Source organism: Sorex fumeus, unplaced genomic scaffold (assembly GCF_029834395.1).
Source record: "Sorex fumeus unplaced genomic scaffold, SorFum_2.1 ptg000021l, whole genome shotgun sequence".
Lineage (NCBI taxonomy): Eukaryota > Metazoa > Chordata > Mammalia > Eulipotyphla > Soricidae > Sorex > Sorex fumeus.
In genome coordinates this window covers 6,711,143-6,734,084 of record NW_026606078.1, presented here as the reverse complement: position 1 = coordinate 6,734,084, position 22,942 = coordinate 6,711,143, and the positions used below count along the sequence as shown (strand labels likewise).

Here is a 22,942-nt window from a genome sequence, read left to right as displayed (position 1 = left end):
CGGGTAGGGCATTTGCCTTGCATGCAGTCAACTGGCCAACCTGGGTTCAATTCCTCTGCCTTCTCGGATAGCCCAGCAAGCTACCGAGAGTATCCCGCACACATAGCAGAGCCTGGCAAACTCCCCATGGCATATTCGATATGCCAAACACAGTAACAAGTCTCACAATGGAAATGTTACTGGACCCGCTCGAGCAAATTGATGAACAATGGGAGGCCAGTGCTACAATACTAAGGTAAAGGTAAAGGCCCTCCCGTTGTTCGTCGATTTGCTCGAGCGGGCCCAGTAACGTCTCCATTGGAGACTTTGTTGTTACTGTGTCTGGCATATCGAATACTCTCGGTAGCTTGCCGGGCTCTCCGAGAGGGGCGGAGGAATCGAACTCGGGTCGGCCATGTTGGCCGCTTGTAAGGCGAACGCCCTACCCGCTGTGCTATCGCTCCAGCCCAAAAGGCCCTCCCGTTGATCGTCGATTTGCTCGAGCGGGCCCAGTAACGTCTCCATTGGAGACTTTTGTTGTTACTGTGTCTGGCATATCGAATACTCTCGGTAGCTTGCCGGGCTCTCCGAGAGGGGCGGAGGAATCGAACTCGGGTCGGCCATGTTGGCCGCTTGTAAGGCGAACGCCCTACCCGCCGTGCTATCGCTCCAGCCTTATAATGTATATAGTGGTATAGTGGTGAGCTACAATACTACATTATAATATACATTATTCGGTTTTACTTTTATAAGGAGTCAGAGGTGATAGATGTGTGTTACCTTTTAACTTGTCCTTGACCCTATTCTGACATTTCCCAGCCTCCCCCATTGAGACTGCTTCACCATACCTGTCCTGGCCACAGCTAGATAGTTTCCCTGAGGTTCTCCTTTCTCAGCTATCCACAAGTCTGAGCCCTTCGAATTATTTCAATTTTGATCCAGCCTCTGAGCTAAAGCAACACCATCCATTTCCAGGCAAAATCCCACTATCATCATTTATTATTCCTACTACGTTATGAATTATTTATTTGTGTTTATTGTCAGGAAGTTCCATCAACATATAAGCTAAACTAAATATGACTTAAATGTCTGGGGTCACTGTTTCCTTCCAGGCACACAGGAAGTGCCCAATAACATTTGTTGAATCACTGTCACTGTCATCCCGTTGTTCATCGATTTGCTCAAGCAGGCACCAGTAACGTCTCCATTGTGAGACTTGTTGTTACTGTTTTTGGCATATTGAATATGCCACGGGGAGCTTGCCAGGCTCTGCCATGTGGGCAGGATACTCTCAGTAGCTTGCTGGGCTCTTCGAGAGGGGCGGAAGAACTTCGAGAGGGGCGGAAGAATCAAACCCGGAAGGCCACATGCAAGGCAAATGCCCTACCTGCTATGCTATCGCTCCAGCCCAACATTGTTGAATAAATCTAATGAACGAAGAATATGACATAGATAAATAATTAAAGCAAAACCCCCTGGGTTGTCTATAACTAGCTACCCAGTGTGTTTTCAAACAAATAAAAACTTTTTAAAAGGGATAAATTAGCACATAAAAAGCAAAAAAATTACTGGTTGCTATGGAGAAGAAGTATACTGTGAACCATTGAGATTAAGAACATGAGCTTCCGAGACAGGCCATGACTGTCAGTACCAGCTAACACTGTTCAAGTGTACAGCTTGGACAGGTTACTGAGTTTACATCTTCACTGGTGAAAGGACTGATGCTTAAGCACTGTATCCCTGAAGCTCAATCATGAATAATTTTGTAATTCATGGTGATTCAATTTAATAAAAGCCTATATCTTCACTCTCAGAATGAAATAATGATACTTATATCTCAGAAGGTTAAGAGGATTAAATGAAATCATTCATTAAAACCTCATCTTAGCACACTATAAGTATGCAACAAAGAATTAGATGTGGGCGAGGGATCATAACCAAGAGATTTTTTTTTCTTTTTAAGGCAGTGGTTCTTAATCTTGGCCACAAGATGGAAGTCTCCCCCCACCCCCAGGAGATTTACAAAATCCTTATGTCTGGTCCCACCCACTGAGATTCTTCTTTAATTGGTCTAGAGTGCAGGGAGGACATGGGAATTTTCGAAAGCTTCCCTGGGAATCTGCAGGGCTGAAATAAACTACCTTAAAGATAACTACAGAGTAAACTCTTAGAAACATTGGCCAAAATTATTTATATGGCATAAAAGCACTTCTCTTTAAGAGAGCTCATGTCTATAGGGTGATTTACAGTCTGTGGACAGATATTTCTCCACACTCACAGGCAGAGGAATGGATTTTCCTGGGCATGATCCTGTCTCTTTTCTCCAACTTTTTGGCTTCTCTCTATTTCTCTCTCACAATTTACCTTGCACTCTTTCTCTCTCCCAATTTACCTTGCACTTGAAAGAAGTGTTTAGGAATAAAGCATGTCATCCACATGGTACATCTATGGCATTTAAAACAATCATAAGCACCAGTTCATGTCCAATGCAGTGTCCAATTCTCAAGTTTGGGGGTGTTAGGTTATAAAACTTGAGTCAATTAACAGTTAATTGTGAACTGGAACAAGATTCAGAATTCACAAAGGTCATGATTAGTTGAGCCGAGAAAATGGCTCCAGTCAGGATGTTGGCAGTGGATCACACATAGACTTAATGTGTCTCCCTGCAGGGGAGATGCTGTTTTATCTTGCACATTCTGGTTTTTGAGAGTTATTACCACACGGGTGTTTCCCTCCATTGAGCCTGGTACCACTGGTAGCTCTCAGATTATGTATAATAATGTTCTCTGGGATAACGAGGCCTTGAGTTAGTTCAAACAATTAAACAGTAAGCACTTTATATTGGCAACATTGCAGATAGCAAAATATTGTGGTTCTGAAATAAACTAACTCCATCCCAGGTGTCTATAAATTATCAGATAAGAAGCCTGCCAAATACCAACAAGTGTCAAAGTAGAGACAAATGCTTCTGTAGCTATGTATATTAAGAATATAAATGCAAGCTTCTTTCTGTGTGTGGTTTCCAATGTGGTTGGAAATAAATATATTTAAAGTGTCAGATTACGGCTTTGATAAATCACTGGGGTGCACACATACCACATTATTCATCCAAGGTTGTTAGTTATATAAGCTGGAAAATGATGAAGAATTATTTTATCTACTTAGAAATGGACCTAAGGGCTTCTGGTGGGCGTTTGATCTTTTAACAAAAGGGAAAACGGTCTGACTTCATTTTCTCTCCCTAAAACCCTTTTAAGGAGAAACCAAGTTTGGCAGCTGCAATGGGGAATATAAGTGACAAATTGGATGAATTTAGGCTGTCAATCATGTGGGGTCTGAACTTTTGTTACCAATGGTACTGAAGTATAGAAACCACACACAGACACACACAGGCACACACACACATCTCTTATGGGAAACACTAATGAAGTATCTCTTTATAGATCCAGTTTAAATAAAACGAAAATTCCATTTACATGCATTTCTTTTTCTTTTTTGTTTGTTTGTTTTTTTTTTTTTGGTCACATCCAGCTGTGCTCAGGGACTACTCCTGGCTCTATGCTCAGGGATCATTCCTGGCAGGGCTTTGTGTGTCATATGGGGTTTGGGTAACTGAACCCAGATTGACTACATGCAAAGCAAGTGCGCTCCCTCTGTACATCTCTTCAGACCCACTTTTAAAAACTTATTTTTGGTCTGTTTGTTTGTTTGTTTGTTTGTTTTGGGGCCACACCTGGTGGTGCTCAGGGGTTACACCTGGCTCTGTGCTTAGGAATCAAGCATGACAGACTTGGTGAACTATATGGGATGCTGGGGATCGAACCCAGATAGGCTGTGTGGAAGACAAGGGCCATACCCACTACTATACTCTGCCCCCAACATGCAATTCTAAGGGGAAGTTTGTTTTAAATTATCCAAGTCCTAAGTCAGAAAAACATCACTGAAAAACTGACTATTGAGAACAAATGCAGACATTTGTCACTAGATGAGGCTAATGGAAAGACTTTCTGTTTCCTTATTTGGACTAGGTCTTAGTAAAAGGCCCTCCCGTTGATTGTCGATTTGCTCGAGCGGGCCCAGTAACGTCTCCATTGGAGACTTTGTTGTTACTGTGTCTGGCATATCGAATACTCTCGGTAGCTTGCCGGGCTCTCCGAAGGTCTTAGTAAATCAATGCCCAAATATGTCTTCTTGAAATTTTATCTAGTGGTTGGGGTGAACTGAGGCAGGCACAGGCTTATGTTTACATAAGGCACATCACAGAGGACATGAGAGCCAGCCATGTGACACAGCACTGCATCTGTCACAACTCTCTGGTGAAGAAAATAATTGGATCATGAACAAAGTAGTTAGAAGAAGGTGACATCAGTCAATTGCTTAGAAAAGGGCCAGATACCTGGATAAAAGATAAATTAGTGTTTTTAAATAAGATAAATCTAGAGTCGACAATCATCACTTAATATCTATTTAATTCTTTATGATAAACAAAACCCAAAATTTAGCCGAATACCTGAGCACGCCTATTAGGGGACATCCAAGAACATGTCTCTAGTACCTTCCAGGGTCCAGGGGGCATGAAGCCCACTGCATGCAGTCAGACTAATCCTACAAAGATTCAGCTTGCTGGGGCACTGCCTCTGCCATAGCAGCTACTATCACCTGGGCCAGCCATGAAGAAATATTCTGATACCAACTCATAACTAGCATTGGCACTTAAAAATCTCCTGGAGAAGCCCTGGTAGAGATTTGGGTAAGTCTGAAAGCCCCAGCACTAGAGGCCATCTTTTTTTTTTTCGCGTTTTGGGTTATACCCAGCAATGCACAGGGTTACTCCTGGCTCATGCACTCAGAAATTACTCCTGGTAGTGCTCAGGGGACCATAGGGGTTGCTGAGAATCGAACCCAGGTTGGCCATGTGCAAGGCAAATGCCCTACCCACTGTGCTATCACTGCAACCTGAGGCCATCTTTTTTTTTTTTTAATTTTTATTAGTGAAACACCATGAGGTACAGTTGTAGACTTACAAATTTTTGTGCTTGGGTTTCAATTATACAATGATCAAGTACCCATCCCTCTATCAGTGCCTATTTTCCGCCATCTTAACAGGGATCAATTCATCAAGCTGACTGGATCTGCACCAAGCTGAAAGATTTGTAAGACCTCTCAAAATCTACTGTGATAGACAGGGAGATGATTCAATAGGCTAACAGGCATGGGATGCTGGGCTGGGCTCTTGGCTTCCCTATGGGAGTAATTCCTACATGTTGCTAACCGTAGCCCCCAAACCCAACCCAACCCAAACTAAAGCCCATGAGTGAACAGGCCAAGTGCAGAGTAGTGGTCTAACTTGCTGGGTTGATCACTCTAGTATCTTTTTCTATCTTTTTAATACTCCCCTGTTTTCTAAGTACTCAGGTCTCCTGGAATATAATCTTCATTTCAGTACTGTGATTTACAGTACCGTCACTGCAAACAGCATTGTACTGTTCCATGATGCATAGTTTCACACTTAAAATACAGCACTGCAACATGACAGATGTCACCAGAGTGCCCACTTCCTTCCACAAGTTCCTAAAGGTCCCTGATCCCAATTCCTCTTTCCCAGATCTGTGGACCAAATCTCTAGTTTTGTTGCTTTGGCCATTTGTTGCTCCCTGACTATTATTTGTCTGTAAATTCTGTAGATGTGTGAGATTATTTTCTATCTATCCCTTTACTCAAACAACTTTTTTTCTAATACCTTTGGTCTTGGGAAGAAATCCACCCATCCACTGACTTCCCCACGATCCATCTATAAACCACCTGGACCACATCCCGCTAAGGGCGAAAGACGTTGACCACAACAGCAGTTTCTACTCTCAGTATTATTACTTGCTATCTCTGTGAAGAGTTTATTCTCTTTGAAAGTTTTCCATTTCATTTTAATACAAGTAAAAAGTTTTAGAGACTCCACAAAGCTTGATTAAAGTTAATTAAGAAGGACCTTAATTCTTACAAGTCCTTGATGGATTTATAGATAGCCCTTAACAACTTGCTTAATTAATTTTTATTTTAGCTGACATTTCACGTTAGTGGTTGTGGGATATATCATTAAAAAGTTTAAGGAAGAGGCAAATTAAAGGTGATATGAGAACAGTGGTGGAGGGTCTTTAGTGCTTTGGTGGTGGTCAAGGTGCAGTGATTTTTATATCAAAGCCATAAATATTGACACTAGTGTAATCATTTCTACTAAACTATATTTATTTTTGCACTCTGCGCTGTTCTCTTCCGGGAACTGGGTCTTATAGTCTCAGAATCGCCTGCCCCCGCGCCTGGCTGTCCTTGCCGGAGCCCCTTGGAGGGAAGCGGGTTGAGTTTCCCTCCCCACCCCGACCAGGGCTCCGGCAGCTGAAGACCTCCAGAACCAGCCACCACCTTGCTGAGACCACTCTCCACATGCATGAAGGTACTGGCAGAGGAACAAAGGTATGCGGGTCCCGGGGCTGAGATCTCCAAGCCTGCTCGGATCGGGGCTGAGCATCCTCCACCCAGATCCTCCATATTCCAGTAGGCAGGGGTCACACCCACCAACTGGCCCCCTGGCGCCGTGTAATCCCAACAATGGCCAAGACCCAGAGACTATAAAACCCAGCTCCTGGAAGCCCGTGGCCGTGAATCTTATTATCTCATTCCTACTTTGGACAATGTGGCAGGCTACCGAATGTAACCTGCCCACACGGCAGAGTCTGGCAAACTCCCCGTGGCGTACCCAATATGCCAAATACCAGTAACAATGATGGTTCTCATTCTCCTAACACTGAAAGAGCCTTGAATATGGGACTTTTTAAAAAGTCTCAGGGCTAGGACGAGGAGACGTTACTGGGGCCTGCTCGAGGCAATCGACGAACAACAGGATGGTCATGATCGTGATATTTATTTTTAAATGCTATTTTTTAATTTAATTTTTGTTTGTTTTGGGTTTTTGGGGGGTATAAACTCAGAAATGCTCAGGGCTTACTATTGTCTCTGCTCTCAGGAATCACTTTTGGCAGTGCTCAGGGGACCATATGGGATGCCGAGGATCTAACCCAGGTTGGTCATGTGCAAGGCAAATTCCCTATCCTCTGTACTATTGCTCTGGCTCCTAAGCTACTTTTAAAAAATGTTTTAAATTAAAAATAAGATAGATTTTTTTACTAGAGAAAAATCATATGTGTGTTCACAAAATCTAAAAATTCGGACGATTCTATTTGGGCAGGGGAGGGGGGAACCATGCTCTACCACCTAGGCCAATCACAACCCTTTATGGATTTCCCTGAATATTTTGGGAGGGATAGCACAGCAGGTAGGGCATTTGCCTTACATGCGGCCGACAGGGTCGACCCGAGTTTGATTCCTCTGCCCCTCTCGAAGAGCCCGGCAAGCTACTGAGAGTATCTCGCCCACATGGCAAAGCCTGGCAAGCTACCCGTGATGTATTCGATATGCCAAACACAGTAACAAGTCTCACAATGGAGACATTACTGGGCCCACTCGAGCAAATCGATGAATAACAGGAGGACAGTGCTACACTGCTATACACGCATGTGCAGATTAAAGTTTGAGCAGGGAAGGTTTTCAGGTACTTATGCTAGAAATTTTTATATACAGGATAGAGAAAGAAACTTAATATTCCATCTGCATGGATGCTCAGATGCTCCCCCATGCTCACCTCACCCAACTAGATGCTTCAGATTTAAGCCTGTGTCTGCTGTTTATGGGTATCCTATCTATTCCCTTAAGAAGGAAAAAAAGAAAACCCTGAAGACTTTAGTCATTCAATATACATCTTTTAATATACAGAAAATATTGGCGAGGCTTCTATTTTTGAAACACTATTACCATAGTTTAATTTTTCCAAGTGGTTAATCAATTAGAAATCTAAATATTGTCAAAGTTCCTGCTTTTTACAAAAATGGAAAAGTTTGATTGTTTCTTTGGTCAAGTACCTAAACGAAGAGGTAGAATAGGAGCATGACCTGATGTGAAAAACAGCCCCTTAGGCCATCTGAGAGTCCAGGGCCCAGAGAGAGAATGGAGGCAGTGGACAGCTCTTCTCACCCTGATTTAATTTACCTACATCCCATTGCTCTCTATCTGGTGAACTTCCCTACCAATACTTTGTCTCCCAAAACTCAGAGAAGAAGGGAGGTGAGGTCTGCTAGATTCTGACCGTTGTCTAGTCCTAAATTCTGCCCAGTCTAAGACCCTATTCTGCCCTTCACAAGCAAGAATAAATTCAAAGAAATCCCTCTTTGAAGATTTTTGTGACATCTTAAGAGTTTCTTGCAGTTGCTCAGGGCATGCAGTTGCTAAGTTTCTTTAGTGCAGTGTAAGATTCGTGATGCAGATTTTACAAGTTAATGATAAACACAGTCTCAAATTATCTTTAATTTAGTCATGCTAGCCATCACTGAAGCCCAGATAGTTACTGAATCAATCATTTACCTGAAAGGGGATCTCCAGTACTATCTGGAAAGCCATTTTCTTCTTCCTAAAAAACCAAAAGGAGGCAACGGTCATTAAAACCATACCCATTGGCCAAAAAAAAAAACAATGCAGAAAAGCCATCTGCATTTCTATGTTCACTGTAGCACTATTCACAGTAGTCAGAATCTGGAAACAACCCGAGAGCAGATGACTGGATAAAGAAACTGTGGCACATCTACACAATGGAGCACTATGCAACTGCCAGGAAAAAATGAAGTCATGAAATCTGTTTATAAATGGATGGACATTGATAGTGAAATAATCATAACTGAATGAAATAAGTTAGAGGGAGAGGGACAGATATTGAATGATCACACTCACTTTGGGATATAAATAAAAACATAGTAGCACTGTAGCACTGTCCTCCCCTTGTTCATCGATTTGCTCTATCAGGCCAGTAACGTCTCCACTGTGAAACTTGTAACTGTTTTTGGCATATCTAATATGTCACGGGGAGTTTGCCAGGCTCTTCCGTGAGGTCGGGATATTCTCAATAGCTTGACAGGCTCTCTGAGAGGGGTGGAGGAATTGAACCCGGGTCGATTTTATATATATATATATATATATATATATATATAAAATAACATAGTATGAGACTAATATCCAAGGACAGTAGAAACAAGGGTCTGGAGGACTGGTCCATAGTTGGAAGCTTGCCACAAGTGGCGGTGGAGAGAGCAATTAGGACAGAGTAGGAACCACTATGACAATGATAGATAGAAATGATCACTCTGGATAAGAACTGGTTACTGAAAGGAGTTAAAGAGATATACATGTAAAGATAGAGAGGAAATCAGTATGACAATAATAGCAGGGAATGATCATGCTGGACAATATCTGAGTGTTAAAAGTAGGTAAAGGGATATTATTGATAACCTCTCAGGATCAATATTGCAAACTGCAGTGCTCAAAGGAGAAAGAGAGATTGATAGAGAAAGAGCGAGAGAAAGAGAAAGAGAGAGAGGTAAAGCGTTTGCCATAGAGGTAGGCAAGGGGTAGGGGGAAGGGCGATGGGAGGGAACCTGGGGACACTGGTGCTGGGAAAGCTACACTGGAGGGATGGGTGTTGGAATACCACATGACTGAAATCCAATCAAAAACAGCTTTGTATGCGTCTATCTCACAGTGATTCGATAAAAAAGTTAAAAAATGAAATAAAATAATTTTTTAAAAAGATATATACATGTAATCTTTTAGTACCTATACTGCAAACCATAATGCTGAAAAGGAGAGAGAGAGAGAGTGAGAGAGAGAGAGAGAGAGAGAGAGAGAGAAGAAAAGTGTCTGCCATAGAGGCAGGCTGGGGTGGTGGTGGTAGGAGGGAAACTGGGGACATTGGTGGTGGGAAATGTTTACTGGGGAAGGGAAGGGTGTAGGAACATTGTATGACTGGAAACCAATCATGAACAATTTTGTAACTGTGTATCTCAGCAATTCAATAAAAAAAATTTAAAACCATACCCATAGGTGAGTGGGGATATTAAAAATATTCTAAATGAGGCTGGAGAAATAGTACAGCGGGTAAGACACTTGCCTTGAACAGAGCGGACTCAGGTTTGATTTCTGGCCCCAAATATGGTCTCCCAAGCATTACCAGAAGTGATCTCTGGGCAGATTCAGGAGTAAGCCCTGAGCACATCCAGGTGTGACCCACCTTGCAAACCTCTCAATTTTTTAATCTAGAGTTTTTATCAAAACCTGGAATTGGAAGGAGGTGGGTCTTGAGACCACTGTTTTAATAGGTCCAGAACCATGAAATTAAGGTCTAGAAAATAAGCTCCTAGAGGTCAGGGACTTCTGTGTGTCTCCTCCATATGCACAAAGCTGATCCTCCAGAAAAGTTTGTTGAATAAATTATTGTCCCTATCATATATGCATATACAAAATAATGCACAAAACAAAGTGTCATTAGTCTATTATACACTGTGTATTATTTAACTTACTTTCCTCTGTATCTACTTTGTGCTGGGCTTGTTATTTATTGGTCTATAACCTATATAATAGGTTAGAATTATTTCCTTTACCATATGTAATTTTTTGTTTTTGTTTTGGGGCTACACCCAGCAATGCTCAGGGGTAACTCCTAGTTCTGTACTAGAGATCACTCTTGGTGGGCTTGAGGGACCACATGGGATGCTAGGGACAGAACCCAGGTCAGCCAAATGCAAGGCACGTGCCCTACGTGCTGTACTATCTTTCCAGCTTTATACATTTGTAATTTTTAAGCAGCAAAGAGAGACTGCTTTTTAAAAGCAAGCTGGAAATTTTTTGAGAGATCATCGTGTTTCTGCTCATCTGATTAAGTTTCTATGTTCATGACTAAGGACATGGTACAGGATATGCCATAAACAGATATTAACTCTGATCTTGCGCGCGCGCGCGCGCGCGTGTGTGTGTGTGTGTGTGTGTGTGTATTTTCCATGAAGTTAGCAAGGGGGACCAGCCCTTGCATACATTTTATTAGCTTCATCGTTATACAACTAGAATCTTCTCTCTTGGCAGCTAACATTACCTTCTTCATTCATAGTATTATATGTGGTATTATAGACACAACATTAGAATTGGATCAAAAGCTCCAGGTTTAGGAGCCAAAGAGACAGTACAGCAGGCACGGTGCTTGCTTTGTACACAACCAACCCAGATTCAATCCCAGACACCCCTTATGGTCATCTGAGCCCCTCCAGGAGTGATTTTTTTAAAAAAAATTATTAGTGAAACACCATGAGGTACAGAAGTAGACTTACAATTTTTTGTGCTTGGGTTTCATTTATACAATGATCAAGTACCCATCCCTCCACCAGTGCCCATTCTCTGCCACTACTAATTCCAGTATCCCTCCCACCTCCCATCCCTCCCATCCCACCCTGCCTCTGTGGCAGGGCATTCCCTTTTGTTCTCTCTCTCCTTTTGGGTGCTGTGGTTTGCAAAAGAGGCATTGAGTGGTAATCATGTTCGGTCTATAGTCTACTTTCAACATGCATCTCCCATCCTGGGAGAATCCTCCCAACACCCTTTATTTGGGGCTCTCTTTTCTATCTGAGCTGCCTTTTCCCCCTAGTGAGTGCGGCTGGCCTCCAAGCCATGGAGCAAACCTCCAGGAGTGATTTTTGAATGCAGAGCCAGAAGTAAACCCTGAGCACCACTGGGTATGGCCAACAAAAACCAAAAAAAAAAAAACAAAAAACAAAAACAAAAACCTAGATTTTGATTCAGCTAATCTGATGCCAGTTAACTAACTCTAACCACTAACCTCAAGCCAATTTACCCATGCTGGTCTCTAATTCCTCATTTATATACTAAGGTGACTGATAACATCATCTTATCTCTGCAGTCCTGTACATTCTCAGTGTTCTGAGAGATTTACCCTTAAGGATGTGCTAACTGTCTGGGTGTGTCAACATTTTAAGCAGCCTTTTGCTCTTAATCTTCTAAAAAGCTTTTCTCCTCACTCCAAGCTCATAAATTCCTATGTCTCAGCAGCACATAAACATTTATCTAATTACAAGCCTAATTCTTTCCCCCAAGAAGCAATCCTCTGTCTTAGCCACTAATTTCCTCCCTAACTAATCTAATATTTCTCGCTTCTAAGCTTTATTCCTCACCACTGTCTTTACTGAACAAAAAAACAACTTGCTCTCCATAAGCACATATATCTGGTAAGAGTTATAGGAAGTCTCTGAAAGAGCAAGTCTCTCTGCGACTTTTGCAAGGATAAACCCAGAAGTTCCACAACATTTGGGCCACTATTCACTGTTAATCGGGTCATGTGGAGACCTGCCTTTTCCCATCTGCTTCACTCCAGCAGGACCGGGCAGGTCGGCGCTTTATCTACACAGTCACCGTTCTGCTCACCCAGCTGGAAATGTGCATGCGGGGAAGAGAAATAGGGCCTTCAAGGGAGTGTTAGGAAATACAATTGCAAAAACCTGACAGATTTTGTGGTTTGATCCCAGTCCCCGATAAAACATCAACTGTGCTTCAAGTAGAGAATCCATTACACAGCACATCTGAATTGTTTTCTCCTTATCCGGAGAAAATTTTAACACAGCCGAAGTCAGGCCAGAATTGTCCTGAGAATGACACTAAGGAACAGGAATCAGAATTTCTGGTGAAAGAAAATAAAGAGAAGCTGAATTCATTGCACCCATCTTTGTTCAAACATTGGTGGTTATGCTCTGCTACTGGTTGAGATGTTAGTTTTCTTAAAGAGGAAGCCAGAAAAGACTTGTTTTTTGTGGACTTTTATGGTCTTACTCAAACCACACTTCTTGCACCAATTTTGTGGGGCAGTTAACTTCAGCACCAATTTTGTGGGGCAGTTAATAGCTACAAGGTCCAGGTTGGAACTTAAATACAACAATAAAGGACCTGAGTCTTGGCCTCAAGGCCTTGCTGTCAGATAGGCAGAGGAAAGACTGAAACACAAAGCAAAATACGGTGGTTTCCAAGAAGGAGATAGAGAGAAAATAAGAGTACCAGTTTCTTCCAATAAGATTAAAAAAAAAATGAAGGCAGTTTCTCTGAATCAGAGACATTCGAATAAGACTTTACTGAAAATTTAGAGAGTAGGAACTAAGAAGGAAAGGGAAGAGGCTCACATGAGTGGGCAAGGAAGGAGAACTTCTTCAGATCCCATAGGGCATTTTGTTTTAAATAAACTGAGAACGGAACTCGAGGGAGAAGAGATGGGGAAGCGAAGCTGCATGTGGTCTGCACAGCAGTTGGTGAAACCAGACTTGTATGAGTATAGGCAATGTTGGGAATTGTTCCCTGAAAGTCTCCCTCTAGTAGCAGAGTATCTTCTGAGCTGTATGGGCTCAGAAAGCAGGAAATCCCTACCTGCCTACGGAACATAGTGTTCTGTGGGTTGTCAGGGAAGTCAGATAATTGGGAATGGGGTAAGGGAAAATGAGGGTCCATCACACGGCAATTTTCTGATCTAGGAGAGAACGAGTTAACGCTAGGGCCTCTGCAGAGATAGAGCCAATAGGGAGATGAGTAAAATGGGTGATATGAAGAGCAAGTGACAAGATGTAATATCTTTCAGAATAAAAAATTATTTCAGGGCTGTTCAGGGTTGTTCAGGGCTAGAGCAATAGTATAGCAAGTGAGGCATTGGACTTGCACGTGGCCAACCTAAGTTTGAACCCATATGGTCCCTGAGACCCTCCACAGTGACACCTCAGTATAGAGTCAGGAACAATCCCTGAGCACATTCAGGTGTGGCCCAAAACCCAGAAAAATAAACCATGGTGTTTACCTGCATATGTGTAGGTATCACCACTACCTCCACAGTGACAGAGACAGAGACAGAGACAGAGAAAGACAGAGACAGAGATAGAGACACACACAGAGAGATCAAATGGTCAAAGTAATTATCAGAAGAGAAGTTTTTTTTCTATAAAACTGAGCTTACACAAGGGATGGTGTAGAAGGTGTGCTTGGGACACTGTGGAAGGAAGTGGGCTCTCTGGTGTTGGAATGATGTGTTCACAAAAAGTTTAATCAACAGTATTGTAAATCCCAGTATCCAAATGAAAATGGTTTAAAAAAAATAAATGAAACAGGGTGCTGGTATGCAGGCAAGGCTCTGGCAGGAATATGGATAAGAGACTAAGAGAAGAGATGGGCAGTGCAGAGCAAGATGGGATGACACCACACTTTGTGGTGGCCAGAAAGGGAATGAGAAAGGAAAAGTTGGAAGGGAAATTAGAGAGGAAGGGAGGGAAGAGATGAGAGATGATTGCAGCCAGGAATGCTGGAAGCCCTGAGAAGACAGGGGTTGGCAAAGAGATAACAATGAACTCTGAAAGCATTTCCAGCAGGTGGGACTCAGGAGCTGGTGGAGCCAAAGGAGACATAAGTGGCTCAGCACCTTCTGGCTCTGTATCTGCTGGAATGCCCCTCCCCCACCCCTGCCCCATCTTTCTATCTGCTTCATTTTTCTCCTATCTTTGAAGCCTCAGTGTAGACATCACTTCTTCCAGAAAGCTTCCGAATCCCAGTCTGGGTGATATGTCCTGGGTGCCTCCAAATCCAGTCTGGGTGATGTGTCCTGGATGTTCCAACAGCTTCCTCTGTGTGCCACCCTCAAGCGATTGCTATATTGGGAATAAAGGCTAATGGCTTTCTGGTGCCTAAACCATGGGGCAAAGGCTCACATCCAAGCAGTACTATCTCCCTGTGCTGATTACTATCTGAGACAGACACAGGACTTGAAAACCTGTGGAAGGAAGATGAGCTGGGGGTAATGAAAGAAAAGAAACACAGCAACAAGTCTGTGATTTCCAGACCAGAGGAAAGACTGTCCTTCGGGATGCTTTCCTCCCAGCCCTCAGTCCATCTGACCCTGCTCTTGTTTTATCCTCTTCATCGTCATATATGTTAGGCTACATCTTTACTTAATCCTTCTGGTTTCCCTCAGCTTTCTGTCTACTTCCTGTCAAGCATCTTAGTGATTTTCTTAAAAACATCTATCGGGGAATAAAGAAAGATAGTATAGGGGTTAAGGCACTTGCCTTGCATGTGACCGGCCCTGGTTCAAATCCCCAGTATTGCATATGGTCCATGAACACCACCAGAAGTGATCCCTTGAACACAGAGCTAGGGATAGATCCTGTGCACTGTTGCGGACCAATAATTCCCAATCACACCTCTCCCATACTAAAAAACCAAAACCCAAACCAGAAAAACACCAGAGGCTGATGAGTTGAGCACATGCATACACAAGTAATGTTCAGGGGCTACTTCTGTCATAGTGCTCAGGGGTCCATGTGGTGCCTGGGATTGAACTCAGATCTTCTTGTCCTACAGCCTAGGAGTTAAGAACTACCAACATATAAACAAAGTACTGCAGTTGACATACTGTTTATATGTCAACATATAAACAAAGTTTGATGATTTTCTTAATTCTAAATAAAGTCCCAACCTAAAATGTTGGTTTTGTGAAAAGAATAATAGCTTCTAAGTAGAATAAAATAATTCTAAGAATTAAAACAAAATTTTAAATAATAATTCCTAAGTGGAATTAAATCTGTATGCCAAAAAAAGAAAAGATTTAGATTTAAAAAGTAAAGTAAAGTAAAGGCCCTCCCGTTGATCATCGACTTGCTCGAGCGGGCCCAGTAACGTCTCCATTGGAGACTTTGTTGTTACTGTGTCTGGCATATCGAATACTCTCGGTAGCTCGCCGGGCTCTCCGAGAGGGGCGGAGGAATCGAACTCGGGTCGGCCATGTTGGCTGCGTGCAAGGCAGATGCCCTACCCGCTGTGCTATCACTCCAGCTGGAGCGATAGCACAGTGGTAGGGCATTCGCCTTACAAGCAGCCAACATGGCCGACCCGAGTTCGATTCCTCCTCCCCTCTCGGAGAGCCCGGCGAGCTACCGAGAGTATTCGATATGCCAGACACAGTAACAACAAAGTCTCCAATGGAGACGTTACTGGGCCCGCTCGAGCAAATCGACGATCAACGGGAGGGCCTTTACCTTTACCTTAGATTTAAAAAATAAGGATATAATTAAAATATCCATCTACAGATGAATGGTTGTGTATTTAAAATATGCACAATAATATTCAATTTTAGAAGGAAAAAAATTCTTGAATGTTGAAGTTCTACAACCTGGATGAATCCACTGGAAATCAAGTTAAGTGAAATAGGCCAAAAGTGAAAGGAAATTCCGCATTATTCCATATGTATTATGTGCCAAATGAAGTCAAATTCAGAGAAGGAAAGTAAAACAGTGTCCTCACAAGGTGAGGGGAGAGAGAGGATGGAAGTTGTTATTTGATGGGTCATTTCTGTTTGAGAATATGAAACCATCTGGAGGTGAAAGGCAGTGATGGTATACAATAACGAGAATGCACTAGTGCCACTGAACTCTATATACTTAAACAGAGCCCAGATGGCAAATGCAGTGTGTGTATTTTACTACTTGAACTTCTTTCTTAAACTTCTTAGGAAATTTGAAGGTACTGCAAGGTTCAACACCTATGTTTTTTGTATTAAAGTAGGTTAAAGAAAAAAAACACCCCGTTTTGCAAAGCCTTCCACTGTGAATATAGGGGAATTACCTTATATTTGAGCAAATGTGTTAACTGCTGCCAAGAATTCTTGGAGCAGAAAGAAAGTTGGCTAGGTTATACTAGTTTTGCACTTGGGTTAGGTTATTAGGTGGGGGTTGGTCCCTCTTTCTGCATAGAGAGCTGAGGTCCTGGGTGCTGAAGAGGCAACTCTGGAAATCTGGGGTCACTTGGGAATGGACAAATGACCCAAACACAGTGGGTCGCTTCTGTGGAACATACTGTTTTGGACAGTTAGTTCCATCTCTAAATACTTCCTACTTAGTGATCTCACAGAGTTTCATCTTTATTATTCTCAAACAAAATAGACAGATGAATGAGTAGGGAAGCATGACAGGCTAAGCAAATCATAGCATGGGGAGGTTGGAGGCCACCTTCAATACGTAGATTTAAGACCTGTGACAACAGAGGAATATCCTAGGCATATCAAGAATTCCTGCAACTCAACAACAATGAAAACAATTCCATTTTAAAAGGGCAAGAGAACAGGATAGACATTCTTTTTCCCCAAAGAGAACACACAGAGGGCCAACAGGCTCATAAAAACAAATAAGCATTGTCATTTATTAAATTGAAACCCCAATAAGATACCAGTCCTTATCTATTAGAATGGCTCACATAAAAAAGTCCAGTAACAAGGAGTGTTAGGAAGGGAATGGAGAGAAAGGAACCATCATATATTGTTGGCTAGATTGTAAATTAATAAAAACAATTTGGAAAACAGATAAGTAACTTCCTGAAACAAATAAAGATAAAACTGCCGTCTGATCCAGAAACCCTCCTTCTGGATATGCAAAGTATATGAAATCAGGGTCCGGGAGATGATAGCTCAATGAGATCTCATCGTACTTTTTGTGAGGACCCCTTGATTCTATTCTCAGTATTGCAGTAACCTAAATTCAGACAGAGAGCCTGAAGAAATGTTTCCTGTGCTAAGGACTTAGACACTACAATACCAGTCCCATTTAATGATGCTTGATGATTTTGCTAGCTTCTTTGGGAGAATGCTTGAGGTCTCTGCTTTCAGAAAATATTTTGGGGTTGCTCTTCAAGCCCGTGTTCTCCCTTGAATATGCATCTCACTTGCTTGTCTCTGTGTTTCTTTGCTTGCTTGAGGTTTTCACTCTGGAGAAGCCTGTGTTCTCTTGAACACATATTTCCTCTCATTCTCTCCTCTCGTATCTTCCCAAGCAAACTGTATTCAATTAAAGTTACCTTGCATCACTTAATATGTCACTGTCACTGTCCTCCTGTTGTTCATCAATTTGCTCGAGCGGGCCCAGTAGCGTCTCCATTTTTAGACTTGTTACTGTGTTTGGAAAATTGAATACGTCACGGGGAGCTTGCCAGGCTCTCTGAGAGGGGTGGAGGAATCGAACTCGGGTCGGCCTCGTTGGCCGCTTGCAAGGCAAACGCCCAACCGACTGTGCTATTGCTCCAGCCCCACTTAATATAAAAAGAAAATATTTTGGTTGGTGATTTTGGAAATATGATTTTAAACGCTGAAGTGTGCAAGAGTAAGAAAGCTGATAAAGCATTGGGACTCCTCCAAACTTTCTCCCATTACACAGTCAGCGAATGGCCTCTGGATGCTTTAAAATTCATCTGCTTTAACTACTGGGTCAAGACTATGAACCTCCTACTGTTTTTTTTCTAAAATTTTACTTTTTCTAAAGTTTTAAACTGAGTTAAAAGTTAAATTTAAACTCAGTTCTCTTTTTATCATTTCAAATATGGTTTTCATTTAATAGCAATTACTATTACTATAGTAAAATTTTACATTTATTTTAACTTCTAATGAAGTATCATATGCATCATAGGAAACTGAATGTATCTATTTCTTTGAAAATATATTCCAGTATCAGAGTTTCAGAAATATGTTTTGTTCTGGGTATGCTAATCAAGCACCTTTGCTGTGTAAGAGACCACTCTCGGCCAGGAGGAGGCTCATTCCTGCTGCCTTCAGGTTACAGTCCAATAATGGAACAAAGACACAAGCATAAATATTGATATCATAGGAAAAACATGTTGAGGAGGGAGACAGAATTACAAGGAAGCTCAAAAGTGGGCAAGGATTCAAAGGAGATTTCAGAAGAAGGAAAATTTTACAGGATGAAAAATGAAAAATATACATTTGAAATAAACGCAATGGGGCTTTGTTAGGATGAGAGCAAACCTGTGGGTTTGTATAGACTGAGTTCTTTCTTTTCTTCAACGACTTTTCTATCCAATTACATGGGAGACCTACTACTTTCAGAGTTGAAGCAGGGGTCAAAGACTAGTAGCTGTTCCTACAACTTTGAGGCAGAGCATGTTCAGGTGTAATTTCATACCTTTTCTATGGTTTCAAAGATGAAAGCAGGAGGGGGGAATTTTCCTTTTGTGTATAAAGTACAGTTGATTTTGTTCAGAAATATCACAAGGTGCTTTACATTAGCTCCTGTTTTGCATGTGCTACAGTTCAGGTGAACTAATTCAAGTAGGCACAAAGCCACGGATATTATAGAGAGGTAGAGAGCTTTTATTTTTTGGTGGAGGGGGGGTCACACCCATGATGCACAGGGGTTACTCCTGGCTCTGCACTCAGGGATTACTCCTGGCGGTGTTCAGGGAACTATACGGGATGCTGGGAATTGAACCCGGGTCGGCCGCATGCAAGGCAAACACCCTACCCACTGTACTATCTCTCCAGTCCCTAGAGAGATTTTGTCTATATTTCTATCACTCCCAAGATGTAAGTTATTGGATACGGCATGCTAGAGCCTAAAATCAAAGGCTGTGTGATGAAGAAGCACACTCATAAACTCCTTGCTTCTATCTATAATTTTCCTGGAGTGCATCACTGCTAGCTGAAGATCACTTGGCTTCAAATACCAGTATAGAAAAAGATTAATGAGTCTAAATAACACCTAATTGTTTGAATAATTTCTTCCATTATTTTTTAATTTTTTGAAACAATAGCAAAATCATAAAAATGAAAGGCATTCAAAATCATATTTTTATTTATTATTAAAAAGACCCATTGTACATTAGGTTCTCCCTCATACTTGTTCCCCCACACACACTCATTCCCTCTGCTAACCCCTAAATTCTGATTTATTTTATTTTATTCATCCATCAGCTTTGTTTTCTTATATTGCACATAGAGATGAAATCACTCAATATTTATTCTTTTGAAATTATTTTTTTTTCTTTTTGGGTCACACCAGGTAATGCACAGAGGTTACTCCCGGTTCACGCACTCAGGAATTACTCCTGGCAGTACTCGGGGGACCATGTGGGATGCTGGGAATCGAATCAACCTGATTCAGCTGCATGCAAGCCAAACACACTACCTGCTATGTTGTCGCTCCAGCCCCCCTTTTAACATATTTTGTTTGGAATAATCCTCATCCTTTCCTTTTGCTCAAATTTTATCTTTTGCTATAGCTAAATAGTATTGCACTGTGCATATTACAACACTTTATCCAATCATTTACCAAAGGACCTTGGTGGTTTGCATCTTAGGTATTGTAAATAATTGAGCAATAAATACTTTGGCACATATGTCTTCACCTCAGTAATTTCACATTCTCTGTTTTTACTTTTGGGGTCACACCTGGTTTTTGGGTTGGTGCTTAGGAGTTACTCCTTTTGATACTCAGAGGACCATGCAGTGCTGGGAATAGAATCTAGAGGTCCTGCATAAAAAGTATAACATCTCATTGTATTATATTAATGTATGATATTAACGTACTGCATTATATTAATTGATTTGCATATATTGAACCAACCTTACATCCTTGGTAAAAAGTCTACTTGGTAATGGTGTATCATTCTTTTAATGTATTGTAAACTTGGACTTACCAGTATTCTGTTTAAATTTTTGTATCTGTGTTCATCAGAGATATTGTCTTGTAATTGTTTTATGATGCCCTTGTATGGTTCTAGAATCAGGATAATTTGGGGGCTAGAGCGACAGTGCAGCTAGTAAGGCATTTGCCTTGCTTGTGGCCAACCCCCATTCAATCCCCGGCATCCCATATGGTCCCTGGAGCACTGCTGGGAGTAATTTCTGAGTGCAAACCCAAGAGTAACCCCTGAGCATCGCCAAGATGGCCCAAAAATGAACAAAAAAAACTAAGAAAATGTTGGCTTTAGAACAGGCTTATAAGTATTCTGTCTTCTTCAATATTTTGGAAGAGTTTGAGACTAGTAGGCCTAAATTATTCTTTGTACGTGTTATAGAATTACCTTAGTGAAGTCATTTGGTTCTAGATTTTTATATTTGGAGAGAGATTTTTAAATTATTTTTCCAATTTCCTTACATGTGATTGGTTTATTGAAATTTTCTATTTCAACCTGTTTCCTTATTGGTAGGCTGAATTTTTCCTTAAAGTTTTTATTTATGGGGCCAGAAAGATAATACAGTGGGTATGGCAATTTCCCTGCATGCAGCCAACCTGGGTTTGATCTCTAGAACTGCATATTGTTCCTCATGCAACGCATATGGTTCCACATGATTCTCTAGAAGAAATCCCTGAGCGTAATCCCTGGGTGTGAGAAGTAAACCCTGAACATATCTAGGTGTGGTCCAAAACACTAAAAGAAAAAAAGTATTCATTTCTTCTAGATTATCGAATTTATTGCAGTTTTAACACTTTTCATATCTGATTGTATTTGTTGTAATTTCCTCCTCTTTTGAACTTGTCTAAAGTTTTACAAACTTTGTTCATCTTTTTTAGGAACCCACTCCTGGTTTCACTGATATTTTGTTTTCTTTGTAATTTTTAAATAGGGGTCATACCTGGTGGTGCTCAGGTCCAGAGGTACCTGGAAAGCCACCAGGCATACAGGAGTGCTTCAGACATTGGTATGCAGTGCCAGGGATCAAACTCAGGCCTCAGGTGCAAGAATGCTCTAGATGACAAGAGTTACATCTGCTTTCTCTTTGATCTTTTTGTATTGTCCTTTTGCTTACAAATTCATTTACTTATGCTCTAATTTTCATTTTTTCCTTCTTTCTACTTTTGGTTTTGTTTATTATTAAAACTTTTGGTTTTATTATTCTTTCTCAGGTTGCTTTGGTTGTAAGGTTAAACAATTGGATATTTTTCTTGCTTTTTAGTGTAGGCTTATAGCACGACTGATTTCCCTCTTAGTACTGCTTTTGATGCATTGCATACATTCTGGTTACTTGATTCATTACTTTATTGTCTCCAAGGGTTATTTTTGGAGGGGAAGAACATGTTGGACCACACCTGGCAGTCCTCGGGGGCTACTCCTGCTCTGTGTTCAGAGGATGCTCTCAGCAGTGCTAGGGAGACCAGGTAGAGTCAGGGATTGAACCAGGGTAGGCCTCATGCAAGGGAAGCGAGTACTCCCCTGGACTATCTCTCTAGTTCCTACAAGATTTTTTTTTTCTTTTTTAAATTTTATCCTTACTATTGTTTATCTGGATAAATCCTGAAGCAACAATAAATTAGGTACTTACTTTCACAATGTAAACAGTTGCAAAATTAGACAAGTATATAAAGCAGGTATTTGCAGATACTGAAGGACAGAGTAAGGCTATGATCCTTGTAATTACTCCACAAGTTGTTTTTCTTAATTGTGTTTTAACTTCATCATGGTCCCAATGCTAACTAAGAAGCATAATATTGGTTTCCACATGTGTTAGGGTTTTTTTTTTTTAGTTTTCTTTTGGAGGTTGATTCTAGTTTTACAACATCCTGATCATTACAAAAACCTGTACAATTTAAATATTTATAGATTTATTTATTAGCAAATATTTTGTATCCCAACATATTCTCTATCCCTAGAAATGTCCTATGTGCACTTGAGAAAAATGTAAATTCTGCTGCGTTGGTGGAATATTCTATGAGTATTTATTAAGACTATCTGGTCATTTGTGGGGCTGGAGCGATAGCACAGCAGGTAGGGTGTTTGCCTTGCACACAGCTGACCCGGGTTTGATTCCCAGCATCCTATATGGTCCCATGAGTATAGCCAGGAGTAATTCCTGAGTGCAGAGCCAGGAGTAACCCCTGTGCATTTCCAGGTGTGACCCAAAAAGCAAAAAAAAAAAAAAAAAAAAGACTATCTGGTCATTTGTCATTTAACATTATTGCTCCCTACTTCTCTGGCTAATCTGCCCCTGGTTGTTAAATGCTATTAAAATCCCCTACCATTGTTATACTGTTATCAGTATCAATCTTTAATTTTAGTAATGATTGCTTTCTATATTTTGATGTTCTATCATTTTATGCATATATATTAGTGGTTACATCCTCTTATATTAAGCCTTAAATCACTATATAATGTCCGTCCCTGTCTCTTATTAGCTTTCATTAAACTAGAATTATATTTATCTAATATAAATGTAGCTATAATT

The 22,942-nt window shown here is 41.2% G+C and overlaps 1 protein-coding gene across 1 annotated transcript in view; it reads right to left on the bottom strand.

The window, feature by feature from the left end:
- EDARADD (EDAR associated via death domain) overlaps positions 1 to 22,942 on the bottom strand; it is a 54,645-nt gene that overhangs the window by 9,704 nt on the left and 21,999 nt on the right. Inside the window, exon 4 of the mRNA XM_056113644.1 lies at positions 8,446 to 8,491. Coding sequence (XP_055969619.1) covers positions 8,446 to 8,491 — 46 coding nt within the window. The remainder of the gene's footprint in view (positions 1 to 8,445; positions 8,492 to 22,942) is intronic.